The sequence below is a fragment of the Dreissena polymorpha genome, chromosome 9 (genome assembly GCF_020536995.1).
Source record: "Dreissena polymorpha isolate Duluth1 chromosome 9, UMN_Dpol_1.0, whole genome shotgun sequence".
In the NCBI taxonomy this organism is placed as follows: Eukaryota; Metazoa; Mollusca; class Bivalvia; order Myida; family Dreissenidae; genus Dreissena; species Dreissena polymorpha.
In genome coordinates, this window is record NC_068363.1 from 84,588,641 (window position 1) to 84,604,008 (window position 15,368).

General features: G+C 35.5%; 2 protein-coding genes across 3 annotated transcripts in view; one reads left to right on the plus strand and one right to left on the minus strand.

Moving 5' to 3' along the window:
* LOC127845741 (DNA repair-scaffolding protein-like) overlaps window positions 1-15,368 on the minus strand; it is a 590,230-nt gene that overhangs the window by 465,928 nt on the left and 108,934 nt on the right. The window lies entirely within an intron of this gene.
* Window positions 1-15,368, plus strand: part of LOC127845738 (uncharacterized) — a 94,366-nt gene that overhangs the window by 35,362 nt on the left and 43,636 nt on the right. For both annotated transcript variants that reach the window (XM_052376846.1, XM_052376847.1), the window contains exons 10-11: window positions 3,254-3,397; window positions 10,071-10,223. In XM_052376846.1, coding sequence (XP_052232806.1) covers window positions 3,254-3,397; window positions 10,071-10,223 — 297 coding nt within the window. The remainder of the gene's footprint in view (window positions 1-3,253; window positions 3,398-10,070; window positions 10,224-15,368) is intronic.

Consider the following 15,368-nt stretch of genomic DNA (forward strand, 5'->3'; position numbering starts at 1 on the left):
GCCACCAAGGGGTGGGGCATTTTTCCTAATATGGCTCTATTAAAACCTTGTTAACACTCTAGAGGCCACATTTATTGTCCAATCTTCATAAAAAATAGTCAGAAGATTTGTCTTATTGATATCATGGATGAGTTTGAAAGTGGTTACGTTTGCTTGAAAAACATGGCTGTTAAGGGGCGGGGCATTTTTCCTTATATGGCTATAGTAAAATCTTGTTAACACTCTAGAGGCCACATATATACTTCATGAAACTCAGTCAGAAGATTCATCCCAATAATATCTTGGACAATTTAAAAAATGATGCCGGTTGGTTGAAAAACATGGCCACCTTGGGGGCGGGCCATTTTTCCTTATATGGCTATAGTAAAACTTTGTTAACACTCTAGAGGTCACATTTATTTTCTGATCATCATGAAACTTGGTCAGAAGATTTGTCCCAATGATATCTTGGATGAGTTAAAAAATGGTCTTGGTTGCTTTAAAAAAATGGCCACCAGGGGCAGGGCATATTTCCTTATATGGCTATATAAGGCTTAAGTAAATCCTTGTTAACACTCTAGAGGCCACATGTATTGTCCAATCTTCATGAAATTTGGTCAGAAGATTGGTCTCAATGATATCTTGGATCAGTTCGAAAATAATAATGTTTGCTTGAAAAACATGGCTTCCAAGGGGCGGGTCATTTTTATGTCCCCCACTATAGTAGTGGGGGACATATTGTTTTTGCCCTGTCTGTTGGTCTGTTGTTCTGTCTGTTGGTCTGTTTACGCCAACGTTAACATTTTGCAATAACTTTTGCTATATTGAAGATAGCAACTTCATAGTTGGCATGCATGTGTATCTCATGAAGCTGCACATTTTGAGTGGTGAAAGGTCAAGGTAAAGGTCATCCTTCAAGGTCAGAGGTCAAATATATATGGCCAAAATCGCTCATTTTATGAATACTTTTGCAATATTGAAGATAGCAACTTGATATTTGGCATGCATGTGTATCTCATGGAGCTGCACATTTTGAGTGGTGAAAGGTCAAGGTCAAGGTCATCCTTCAAGGTCAGAGGTCAAATATATGTGGCCCAAATCGCTTATTTTATAAATACTTTTGCAATATTGAAGATAGCAACTTGATATTTGGCATGCATGTGCATCTCATAGAGCTGCACATTTTGAGTGGTGAAAGGTCAAGGTCATCCTTCAAGGTCAGAGGTCAAATATATGTGGCCCAAATCGCTTATTTTATGAATACTTTTGCAATATTGAATATAGCAACTTGATATTTGGCATGCATGTGTATCTCATGGAGCTGCACATTTTAAGTGGTGAAAGGTCAAGGTCATCCTTCACAAGGTCAAGGACATCCTTCAAAGTCAAACGTCATATAGGGGGACATTGTGTTTCACAAACGCATCTTGTTCCTTATATGGCTATAGTAAAATCTTGTTAAATATCTAGAGGCCACATCTACTATCCGATCTTCATGAAACATAGTCAGAAGATTCATCTCGATAATATCTTGGAAGAGTTCAAAAATGATTCTGGTTGGTTGAAAAACATGGCTGCCAGGGTGTGTCATTTTCCTTATATGGCTATAGAATCCACATTTATTTTCCGATCTTCATGAAACTTGGTCAGAAGATTTGTCCCAATAATATCTTGTTATCTCAGGTGAGTGACTTTGGGCCTTTCAGGCCATTTTGTTATAGAAAAATTACCAGTGTTTTTCATCTTTCAAAAGAATGGCATGTAAGTCTGAGTGAATATTCTGTAATTCAGACCATTTTCTTTTTTGTAGAAACAAATATCAATACTTTCTCTTCGAGTATAAGTATTCACAGCATTTCCTATTTAGCATGTCCCATAATCCTGATTGATATCTGATATATCTTGGATATTTATGCCCTCGATCCTTCGAAGAAGAGGGGGTATATTGTTTTGCACCTGTTGGTCGGTCCGTCCGTCCGTCGGTCCATCCACCAGATGGTTTCCGGATGATAACTCAAGACACTTAGGCTTAGGATCATGAAACTTCATAGGTACATTGATCATGACTGGCAGATGACCCCTATTGATTTTCAGGTCACTAGGTCAAAGGTCAAGGCCACAGTGACTTGAAATAGTAAAATGATTTCCGGATGATAACTCAAGAATGCTTACGCCCAGGATCATGAAACTTCATAGGTACATTGATCATGACTGGCAGATGACCCCTATTGATTTTCAGGTCTCTAGGTCAAAGGTCAAGGTCACAGTGACTCTAAATAGTAAAATTGTTTCCAGATGATAGCTGAAGTATGCTTATGCCTAGGAGCATGAAACTTCATAGGTACATTGATAATGTCTGGCAGATGGCCCCTAATGATTTTCAGGTCACTAGGTCAAAGTCAAGGTCACAGTGACTCTAAATAGTAAAATGGTTTCCAGATGATAGCTCAAGAATGCTTACGCCTAGGAGCATGAAACTTCATAGGTACATTGATAATGACTGGCTGATGACCCCTGTTGATTTTCAGGTCACTAGGTCAAAGGTCAAGGTCACAGTGACTCGAAATAGTAAAATGGTTTCCAGATGATAATTCAAGAATGCTTACGCCTAGGATCGTGAAACTTCATAGGTACATTGATCATGATTGGCAGATGACCCCGATTAATTTTCAGGTCACTAGGTCAAAGGTCAAGGTCACAGTGACTCGCAACAGTAAAATGGTTTCCTGATGATAACTCAAAAATAATTAGGCCTAGGATCATGAAACTTAATAGGTACATTGATCATGACTGGCAGATGACCCCTTTAGATTTTCAGGTCACTAGGTCAAAGGTCAAGGTCACAGTGACAAAAAACGTATTCACACAATGGCTGCCACTACAACTGACAGCCCATTTGGGGGACCTGCATGTTTTACAAACAGCCCTTGTTAATCATTATTTCATTAATTTCCAATGATGATGTTGATAACTGAAGTTCAACATTTCATTGACCACTTAGTTTGTCATTTTGTGTCGCAAGTATCAATTGACCTTTTTCAAAATTATGCTCACATTTTGTGTTAATGTCTTACATGTCTTTGTGTATATAGTACTCACTTAGCGATCCGATCTCCAATATGCAAGAGGTCTTAATTTCTTCTCCTAATACAGCAAGTACTGGTTTTACCCAGGAAATAGACTCACGGATGTTAAAGTAAGCTCGAGGCTTTTATACAATTGAGCTTACGTATTGAAAAGGGTTCAGCTGATGTCTTTTCCTATTTGCTTTCAGAGGATCAGCCCTTTGGTGAACACGCGGCGCCAGTTCACTGCCCTGTCCTGCCTTTCACGGAACCCTCTTTGCCCTCACCTGCTCTTCCCCACTGGCAATACAACGTATTGCGACCTGGCGCCACCCAGTATTGCAGGGGTCCATGTATGTTGGTGTTCTGTTTTGATTTCTCTCAATTCAATTAAGAAACTGTAATGCTTCGAGTTATTACTGCTTATTCATGATATGACAATTTAAGGCATGTTACCGGGTATTAGCATGACTAGTTACTAACCCCATACGGCGTAATTAATAGTAAATAGATTAATATTTGGCGAGAGCATATCTGAAGTTTAATATAAATGTGGCTACCCTGTAATAGTATCACATCATGCATGTCAGTAAAAGGCCATGCTATTAATTTAACGTAACCAGTACCATTCTTTCTATAGCATCTATTGAACTATTTGAAGAAAGTTAGAAATTCTGTATTCCATTATGTCATCTTATGTACTTCCTTAACGTCATTTAACGTTTGTGGCCTAATATGAAAAGTTTCTGATCTTATATTAAAAATATATTTGGCTTAGCCAATAAAAAACAAGTTTTCTTTACAAGGTAAGATATATGTTTTATGATTTGTGGTTTTATTGCCTGCAAGCTTCAATAAAAAGATTGTACTTTTTTAGCTCGACTACTATATATGAAATATATATAGTGGAGCTATCCTACTCACCCCGGCGTTTGCGTTCCCGTTAGCGTTAGCGTGCAAATGTTGAAGTTTGCGTACCACCCCAAATATTTTCAATGTCCCTTGACATATTGCTTTCATATTTTGCATACTTCTTTACCAACATGACCCCAACCTACAAACAAGACCAGACAACTTTATCAAGCATTTTGTAAGAATTATGGCCCTTTTTTCACTTAGCCCTTTCCTTGACAGCCATTTAGCCAATATAAGCCTCTCCAGTTACCACAAGACCTAGCTGCCTGCTGACCAGTGGCTGATAGCCATCTTATCAATATCAGTACCCCAGCTTTACAGGCATTATTGGAAAAACGCTGTTTTATGACCCTCATTGCTTTTGAAACTGATATTCTCATAAAAATGGAAATATTATTGAAAAATACTCCATATAAAAGTTTTAGCTAAAAATTTTCTTTCCTGTGGTGTAAACTGTATGTTTCTACCTTAATTTATTGGTCAGTTATAGTCATGCAAAGTTGACCGTTGTGTGTTTTACTGCGTTTCAATGCAAATCTACCTCTTTGGAAACGCAATCCTCATTGCCTTTAAACCTGATTTTCTCATAAAAGTTGAAATATTATTGAAAAACACTCAATATGAAAGTTTTAGCTAATAAAATTTCCTTTCCTGAGGTGTAAACTTATGTTTCTACATTATTTTATTCATCAGTTATAGTCATGTTAAGTTGACCCCTGTGTGTTTTACTGGGTTTAAATGCAAATCTCTTTCCAGCTCATATAGAAACTTTGCGAAGTTGGTGTGTTGAATCAAATACAAATAATTATATTTTGGAATATTAATTTTTAGCTCATCTATTTTTTGAAAAAAAATTATGAGCTATTGTCATCACCTTGGCGTCCGGTTAAGTTTTGCGTTTAGGTCCACTTTTCTCAGAAAGTATCAATGCTATTGCATTCAAACTTGGTGCACTTACTTACTATCATGAGGGGACTGGGCAGGCAAAGTTAGATAACTCTGGCATGCATTTTGATAGAATTATGTGCCTTTTTTATACTTTCAAAATTGAAAATTTTGGTTAAGTTTTGTGTTTAGGTCCATTTTATTCCTTAAGTTTCAAAGCTATTACTTTCATACTTGCAACACTTACTAACTATCATAAGGGGACTATGCAGGCAAAGTAATGTAACTCTGACTGACATTTTGACAGAATTATGTGCCCTTTTTATACTTAGAAAATTGAACATTTGGTTAAGTTTTGTGTTTAGGTCCACTGTATTCCTACAGTATCAAAGCTATTGCTTTCATACTTGCAACACCCATTAACTATCATAAAAGGGAATGTGCAGGCAAAGTTTTGTAACTCTGAATGGCATTTGGACGGAATTATGGGCCCTTTATACTTAGAAAATTGAAAATTTGGTTAAGTTTTGTGTGTTGGTCCACTTTACCCCTTAAGTATCATAGATCTTTGCTTTCATACTTGGAACACTCACAAACTATCATAAGGGTACAGTAAAAGGACAAGTTGCATAATTCTGGTTGTCATTTTTACGGAATTATGGCCCTTTTTTGACTTAGTAAAATTGAATATATGGTTAAATTTTGTGTTTCGATCCACTTTACTTCTTAAGTATCAAGGCTATTGCTTTCAAACTTCAAATACTTTCATGCTATCATGGGGTTACTGTACCTGGCAAGTTGAATTTTACCTTGATCTTTGAATGACCTTGACTCTCAAGGTCAAATTATTAAATTTTGCTTAAATTGCCATAACTTCTTTATTTATGATTAGATTTGAATGATACTTTGACAAAACTACTCTTACCTGACATACCACAATAGACTCCACCCAAACCATACCCCGTGCCCTCCCCCCCCCCCCCCCCACCCCGCTATTTTTTTTTTTTTTTTTTTTTTACATCATCTCACAAATGACCACCACACCCTCACACTATACCCCACCCCCCCCACCCCAATTTTTTTTTTTGAAACGGTTAAAAAACACAAAAATTTATTTTTTTTATTTTATGTTTGAAATACCGTCCAACCAACGCACCCAAAAATCCCCCCCAACCCCCCTCCCCCCACCCAAATCCCCCCGCCCTCCCTATTTTTTTTTTTTTTAAGATCATCTCACAAATTACCACCACACCCTCACACTATACCCCCCCCCCACCCCACCCCCACCCAAATTTTTTTTTTGAAACGGTTAAAAAACACAAAAATTTATTTTTATTATTTAATGTTTGAAATACCGTCCAACCTTTGCACCCAAGAATCCTCCCCCACCCACCCACCCTCCCCCCCACCCCCCGATTTTTTTTATTTTTTTTCCGCATTTTTGGAAAATAATGTAATAAATGTCCACACCCCCACACTATACACCCCTCTTCACTCCACCCCTCCCTCCTTTGTGATTGAAAATGAGAGTCCTTTCACCTTTAAAAAGAAAATAGATGAGCGGTCTGCTCTTGTTTTTCTTACTTTCCAAACTACAATTCTTCTTTCTTGAAGATTGTTTTATTTTATAAATTCATTCTGCAAGCCACAAAATTCATGTAAATTTTCATAAATAACTATAGAAGAACATAAGAGTTTCTCAAACAACTTCATTCATTTTCAAAATCAATTGTATTATTTCTTATAAAATTCTTACAATACTTGGTATTTCTATTACATTAATTCACCAAATGATTTATAAACATTTATAGATACCGGTTACAATTTAATTGGATGTTGCATAATGTGCCATGAATATTCATATAATCAATTTGCATTTTGCACTTTATTACTGTTCGAAATCCGGCAATGTCGGCGTCTTCAATAAGTCTTCAGTTCGTGTATTTATTTGCAAAATTCCAATTTTAGGCAGCTTCTTTATTATCAAATACTCCAGTTTATAATCTGATCGCAAACATATAACTTTATAACCCAGAAGTCGCCGACAAACCAGTGTATTCGTGTACCAAATTACAAAACGCCGAGGTAACATGGCACGCGCGCCAACGTCATCTGAAGACTACTGCTGCGTCCAGTACACATGTTTATTCAAAGTGTCTAGAACCCATGTTTCTAATCCCTAAATGTTAGATTAGCACGTGCGCTATTAATTATTATGTTTGTCAGTTCAAAGGCATATTGAAGACCGCCGACTGCGTCTTTGTTTTATTGCCCAATCAAGCACCGATAATCCAATATCCTGTGTATTACGAAACACAAACTTTAGGTAAGCACGTGTCGTTTGTAAAAACATTTGAGTGTACATGCCATGTAACATATCGATGTAATTCTCGTATATGATCTCGGAAACAAACATTTACGATATAATGGAATCAAACAACAATAAGAATGAAATCGATTTACACCCAAATCATATTATATCCCTATGGAACGTGTTTATTTTTGCGGCATTTTTAACGAGTTATTAATACGTTTTCGGAAAATGTCCAAATTAAATACGGTTCGAGAATAGCAGTTATTTTAGGACATTACAAAATGCCCGAAGCGGGCACATCCCGGAACGTGATTTACGCATGTCAAATGGTAAACCCTCGTCTTGATTGGTCGCCAATTGCATCATAACTTTAAATAGCAACATTACCGGATGTTTACTCGACAGTTTAGAAAAATGATGAACGTAGGTGTATATGCATTTCTGTTACGCTTAAAACGTCATATTAATGATAAATCTATGTTAAAGTTTGCCTACCACCTCAAATATTTTCAATGTCCCTTGACATATTGCTTTCATATTTTGCAAACTTCTTTACCAACATGACCCTTATCTATTGACAAGAGCAGACAACTGTATCAAGCATTTTGTAAGAATTATGGCCCTTTTTCCATTTAGAATATGCATATTTATGATAAATCTATGTTAAAGTTTGCGTACCACCTCAAATATTGTCAATGTCACTTGACATATTGCTTTCATATTTTGCAAACTTCTTTACCAACATGACCCCAATCTATTAACAAGAGCAGACACCTGTATCAAGCATTTTGTAAGAATTATGGCCCTTTTTTGTCTTAGTAACTGAATATTTTCTTAAATTTTGTGTTTAGATCCACTTTACTTCTAAAGTATCAAAGCTATTGCTTTCAAACTTCAAATATTCTTACTATCATGAGGGTACTGTACCTGCCAAGTTCAATTTGACCTTGACTTTAAGGTCAAGAGTAAATTTTAGTTAAATTGCCATAACATCCTTATTTATGATCAGATTTTATAAATACTTTGACAAAACAACACTTACCTGATTACCACAATGGATTCCATCCAAACAATACCCCACGCCCCAACCCAGAATCCCTGTCCCCCCTCCCCCCAACCCCCCCTTTTTTTTCCTTTTTGTATTTATCTAATAAATGACCACACCCTACATTATACCCCCTCTCATCCCCCAACCCCCCCCCCCAAAAAAAACCCCCCTTTTTTTTTAGTCCCCTACCGGTGAAACCGAAGAGGGTCTTATGGTTTGTGCTCTTTCTGTCTGTCAGTCAATCACACTTTTCTGGATCCTGCGATAACTTTAAAAGTTCTTAATATTTTTTCATGAAACGTGGATGGATGGCAATATGAACGTTATGCACGTCATTTCATTTTGTCCCTACGTCTAAAATTGTGATTGCTATGGCAACAAATAGACTAGAAATACTGCTGAAAATGGTGATTTTTTCTGGATCCTGCAATAACTTTAAAAGTTCTTAATATTTTTTTATGAAACTTGAAACGTGGATAGATGGCAATATGGACATTATGCATGTCATTTCATTTTGTCCCTACGTCTAAAATTGTGGTTGCTATGGTAACATATAGACCCGAAATACTGCTGAAAATGGTGAATTTTTTCTGGATCCTGCGATAACTTTAAAAGTTCTTAATATTATTTCATGAAACTTGAAATATGGATAGATGGCAATATGGACATTATGCACGTCATTTCATTTTGTCCCTACGTCTAAAATTGTGGTTGCTATAGCAACAAATAGACAAGAAATACTGCTAAAAATGGTGTTTTTTTCAGGATCCTGCGATAACTTAAAACTTTTAAAATATTTTTTCATGAAACTTGAAACATGGATAGATGGCAATATGGACATTATGCATGTCATTTCATTTTGTTCCTACGTCGTCGAAATTTCTGGTTGCTATGGCAACAAATAGACTAGAAATACTGCTGAAAATGGTATTTTTTTCTGGATCCTGCGATCACTTTAAAAGTTGTTAATATTTTTCATGAAACTTGAAACGTGGATAGATGGCAATATGGACATTATGCACGTCATTTCATTTTGTCCCTACGTCTAAAATTGTGGTTGCTATAGCAACAAATAGACAAGAAATACTGCTGAAAATGGTGATTTTTTCTGGATCCTGCGATAACTTTAAAAGTTCTTTTTTTTTTCATGAAACTTGGAACATGGATAGATGGCAATATGGACATTATGCATGTCATTTCATTTTGTTCCTACGTCAAAAATTCTGGTTGCTATGGCAACAAATACAAAAACAATTCTGACAATGGAGGAATTTCTGACAATGGTGGAGCCAGTAGGGGACTTTTATTGCTTTTATTGACCACACCCCATATTAAACCCCCTCTCAACTCCCCCCCCCCCCCCCACCCAACCCAAAAATAATATTTGTTTCTTTGAAACATGGTTAAAAAAAACAACAACAAATATTTGTTTACCTTATTTTTGAAGGACCGTCCAAACTTCCCACCCAAGCTATTGCTATCAAACTTTAAATAAAATCTTATTAGTTTGTTTTATGTCTTTACAAATGTTCAATAGATTGTGGAAAATATACCTGAACTATTACCTTGACCTTATTGAATAATTTGATCAATTACATGATTGCCTACGTTATACTGTCAAGCACTCAAATAGTCGAGACAGCTCTTGTTATTATTATTTGTTAATACATGTTTATAACCATTTTAGGCAGGATTCAAATGGTGTTATTAAGGATGTACTTATAGCGGTGGTCATATGAGATCTAGAGCAAAGTGTACATTGATTATAAAAGTGGTTAAACATTTTGGAATCTCTTATTTTCGTGGAGCTCACGCTACTGTGTGAACTTATGACTGCCTCTTTATTTTCCAATATTGTTATCAGGATAAATACAACACAAGCCAGTCTCGTGCCATTAACACGGTAGAGAAGATATCCAAACTGCCAGACAACCTAGCTCGTGTGGTGCTTTTACAGGGCCCGCCTGGTACGGGCAAATCTCACACCATCATTGGCGTCATCAAGAGGATTGTGCAGGTAAACTCAAACTTTTTGGAAAGTAGAAAAAAAATGTTGATGGTCTTTTGTTTGTATGTAACCTCTTACCAACATTCCATCATGGATGAAATGAATGTTATTTCATTGAATTTTAATTTAGTAAATTAATAAGTAAAAACTATACTATCTTACTAAAATTCAGGAAAATTAAAAGAATAAAGATATAGAGGATATTTGTTGGATTCGGTGGATTATCGATTTTAATTCATGAGTGATCATAGAAAATATATATTTTATATGATCACAAGTGAATTAAAAGAGATAATCCACCGAACCCATCACATTTTCTTTTTATTTTATGCTTTATTTCACAGTTTATATACATTGTTAAAGAGTTAAACTAAAGAATTTGGTTGGGAAAATGACGTCATTTCGTTAAAAAATGACGTCATTTAACATAAACAGTGAAAATTATCGATGATTTTCACTGATAATTTTCATTGTTTGAAACAGTGAAATTATCAGTTTTAATTCACTGATATTTCTCTATAAACCACAGAAAAGCATAAAATAAAATTAGCAAAAATGTCAATTAAATCAGTAATATATTGCTTGAACTTTGAATTTTACAGGTGTGTTCAAGATAAAAGTGATTCCATGATTGGTCATTTAATAGTCACATTAACTATTATTTCCATTCAATTTAGGTCCATTTTATGTATTTCAGTACATCAAGGCAAATAATAAACAACGATTGTCATGAGTATGTTGTAGCATAATTCGACAGAATAAAGACACACATAATTCAGAGAACTGTTAATTGAAATTTATTCTGTTGTGTAACACAGCACTTTCAAGTCAACCAAACATACATAAACATATGCATTAAGAATGTTAAATTCTTCAAAAATTCGTTGTCAAGATGCCTTTGCCTTACTTTCAAGTATATTAATCATACATGCCATACGTCCCTGATTGTCCGGGACAGTCCCGGAAATGAAGAACTTGTCCCGCTGTCCCGGAATTTACAAAATCCATATATACATGTACCTTATCTTAGTTCTAACTGCACCTCGAATCTGTGTATATCTGCAGCGTCTCCATGACAATGCCTACCCGAATCATCATATCGATTGTCTCACGTTCGCGGTCAAACCGAAAAGGCGGCATTGTTTAATGTGGTTGTTAATTGACTTTACTCTACTACGTCATTATTTACCGCTGCGTAAGGGCAAAGGACAGTAGTTCACACATCTGAAGTGCTTTGACACTAAGATCACGAGTGAAATGTGTGTAGCAGCGAAACAAGTGTGTAACTAATGTGTGACTGTCCGGATTTTAAGTTGACGATCTACCGGTGCTGTTTTGTTGTATTTGTTTTATTGTGATTGGTTGTATGTATTGTGAATTGATTTGAGTTTGACGATAGTTTGTTGTATTTTTTATTATATAAATGTTATAAATGAATAAAGGCGTATCAACAACTACGCGTAACACACCGGTCTTAATAACAATAACGCAGTGACGTCACCATCTATGTTTAGAACGCTTACACTGAAAACACGTGGCTTGTATCTAGTAACAGAAGTAGTAATGTTTAATTTTACGTTAATAGATCAATTGTATTTCGGATAGGCTTTTGAACTTTTGCAATTAACGATGCGAAACAAAAAAAACGTACCAAAAATGCATATGTCTATAAATATCGCTACATTTTATACATGTCCCGGAAAATCGGCAAAAGTCCCGGACAATTTAACTCAATGTCCCGGAATTGGTCTGAAAAAATATGGCATGTATGATATTAATATTATTTTAGAATCCCTTCAAGAAAGTTGATAAGGTCATCATTTAGTTAAACAAGAGCACCGCATAAGGGGTGCCAAGCTCGGCTGCGAAAGCTTGTCAGAATTTAGACAAATAAAATATATAGGTCACAGTGACCTTGACCTTTGACCTTGTGACCCAAAATGGGTATGGCGTGTAGAACTCATCAAGGTGCATCTTCATATGAAGTTTCAAAGTTCAGGTTTCCCCCAAAAACAGCCTCGCTAATGACTGACTTTTTATGCCCCCGGATAGAAAGATCAGGCGTCTATTGTTTTTGGCCTGTCCGTCTGTTATTCATTCATTCATTGTGTGTGTCCCAAAACTTTTACCTTGCATCATCATGGTTAAATTTTGATAACTTTTGCAATATTGAAGATAGCAACTGCATATTTGGCATTCATGTGTATCTCACGGAGCTGCACATTTTGAATGGTGAAAAGTCAAGGTCATCTTTAAAGGTCAAATGTCAAATATCATTGTATTTTTCTTTCCTAAAACTTGAACCTTCGTTAAAGTTTTGTCATAACGTTTTATGTCCCCTTGTTTGAAGAAGAGGGGGTATATTGTTTTTGGCCTGTCTGTCATTCTGTCCCAAAACTTTAACCTTACAGTTAAGTTTTGCAATAACTTTTGAAATATTGAACATAGCAACTTGATATTTTGCTTGCATGTGTATCTCATGGAGCTGCACATTTTGAGTGGTGAAATGTCAAGGTCATCCTTCAAGGTCAAAGGTAAAAAAAAAAGCGGTGTATTAGGGGGCATTGTGTTTCTGACAAACACATCTCTTGTTGAATATTGAAGATAGCAACTTGATATTTGGCATGCATGTGTATCTCATGGAGCTGCACATTTTGAGTGGTGAAAGATCAAGGTCATCCTTCAAGGTCAAAGGTCAAATTTATGGCTTCAAAGCGGCGCAATAGGGGGCATTGTGTTTCTTACAAACACATCTCTTGTTCTGTTCATTTTCTTCCAAGTTATGGAAAACTGATCATCTTTGTGGTAGTAGTTTGATCCGATCTTGATCACGGCACCATAAACTAGATGTGAAACGTAATTTGACGGAATAAGATGCAAACAACTCGAAGAACTGTTCATTGAAATTTATTCTGTTATTTAAAATGACACTTTCAAGTCCAAAAAATAGTGTATTCAAACAGTGATATATATGGGACATCCATGGATCCTGTGACTGTAAGAAAATAACTCAAACCTATTTGGCTCCCTTAGGCGTACTAGACTGCCTACTGCTTAATTTGAGCTAGCCTGTATACTTGTTGTATATACTGGACATCTGGTCTTGAGGTTTTGCCTGCCAACATTAATGTAGATCTAAATGCCAGATATTAAATGGGATTTAACATATTTCTTACTGTAAAAACGCAGTCATAAGTCTACCCGGCTCATAAGTCGGGGGGTATACTTTGGTACCAAAATTGGAGATTTTGAGTATGTTAGCTTCATAAGTCGAGTCAGAAATTTTCTGTTTACGAAATTCATAAACAGACGCCATTTTAAATGTACATGAAGTTGCGGTAGTATTCTATACATTGCACATGACGTCACTGTGGAACTGTTGAACGTAGGCAAAGCCAACACATGTATTCTAAATTTCGTTTAATATATTCAATACGATTTATTGTGGAAATGGAAAATAATATTTTTCAATATAGACGAGCAAAGCATAGGTCCACTCACAATTGTGTCCTTATTCTTACGCCAATCACGCACTAGTTTCTCACTTATACCAAACTCACCTTCAGCAGCACTGTTGTTGTTTAAATTCTCCGCAAACTCTATCACACGTATTTTAAATGCATTGTCATAAGCCTGGCGTTTGCGTTTGCCAGGCATTTTCAAAGATTTATCGTAAGTCCAGTTGTGTTTTTGTTTATCTAATTAATAAATGGTTGCACTCAATAATCTACGCTAGTAATTATCCACAAACTATTTTCAGCTTTTAATCCGATGAAACAATATTATCACTGTAATCCAATCTTTGTACTTTTAATCTGACTGTCAAAACAATTGATTAGTGTCTCGGTAAAACTATTTTTATAACAATGATTGACATACCCAAGAGACCGCTAACTCCACCTTTTTCTCTGAAACAGTTTCAAAGGCGGAGCTATACACGTGCTCAAGCTTAATGGGACGATTGCAAGCGAGTTACAAACACGCGATTGGTTAAGCATATCGCTTCTCTAAACAAAGGAATCCAATTTAGTCGGCGAGAAAGGTGTTCTTTATGGCTTCTTGACAGGAAACGGCTTTCTTTTGATGACGTCAAACTGTCGATTCACACATAATGCGAATTTTCGCGAGACTTTAAATGATGTCCTTGATTCTTTGTTTACATGAACAGTAAAAAAAACAACACCTGCTGACATGAAGACTTTGGATTAAATTATCAAAATAAAAAGAAGAGTAACTGCAAACTGTGATTATATTAATTGGTAAGTATCAGTAAAAAAACGACCTTTTGTTAGTCGTAAATCAACGATTTTTTTTTTTATACAAAAACAACAACTATTGCCGCGGAGATCAATCTTCATCGAATTTCATTATTTTTTTCATCGAATTTCATTATTTTTTTCATGGACCATAAGTCGATACCGGTTTTTTAATCAAATTTTGGAGGTAAAAAATCTCGACTTATGACTGGGTTTTTACGGTAAATGGTACATAGGCGTCTACCTGTATAAAATAATTGCTTTTGGACAGTAAACATGAAAATAAACATGATAATCTGTTGGTCACGAAATAATATTTTAAGAAACAGCATAAGTGTATGAAAGAGATGGAGTGCAACTTGATTATATACTTGTTGTTGATGTGTTATTTGACAGTGTTCTTTTTCCAGACATAGTTCGTCAGAAAAAAAACAAGTCATTTATTAAAAATATTAAGATTATGCACTACAAAGTAATATAAGACTAAAAGATTTTGAAAAATGTTGAACATGATAAATAGAAAGATTAGTATAACAATGTTGTAATTAATATATTATAATAAATAAATGTCATAGGTATTGAAGGGACAAGGTATTTTTCACTCTCGAGGGAGTGATGTGAAGTGAGGCCGCATCACTCTGGGGTGGCATATTTGCTTAACCTCAAAACATGTCTATCATTTTTTAATGCCAAAAAACAACAACAACATACTGTACATAATTAAAAAATAAAACAAACCAGTGAATGTGTAAGTTTTATAAAATAATGAAGCACTCTTTAACATTGATTTTAACAAATATTAAAAATTCAACAAAGTGGTTATTATGTTATTTGGAATTTACTGAAAACGCCGGTTATAGTTTGGTCTATATGAGTGTATATAATAATATAAAAAAAG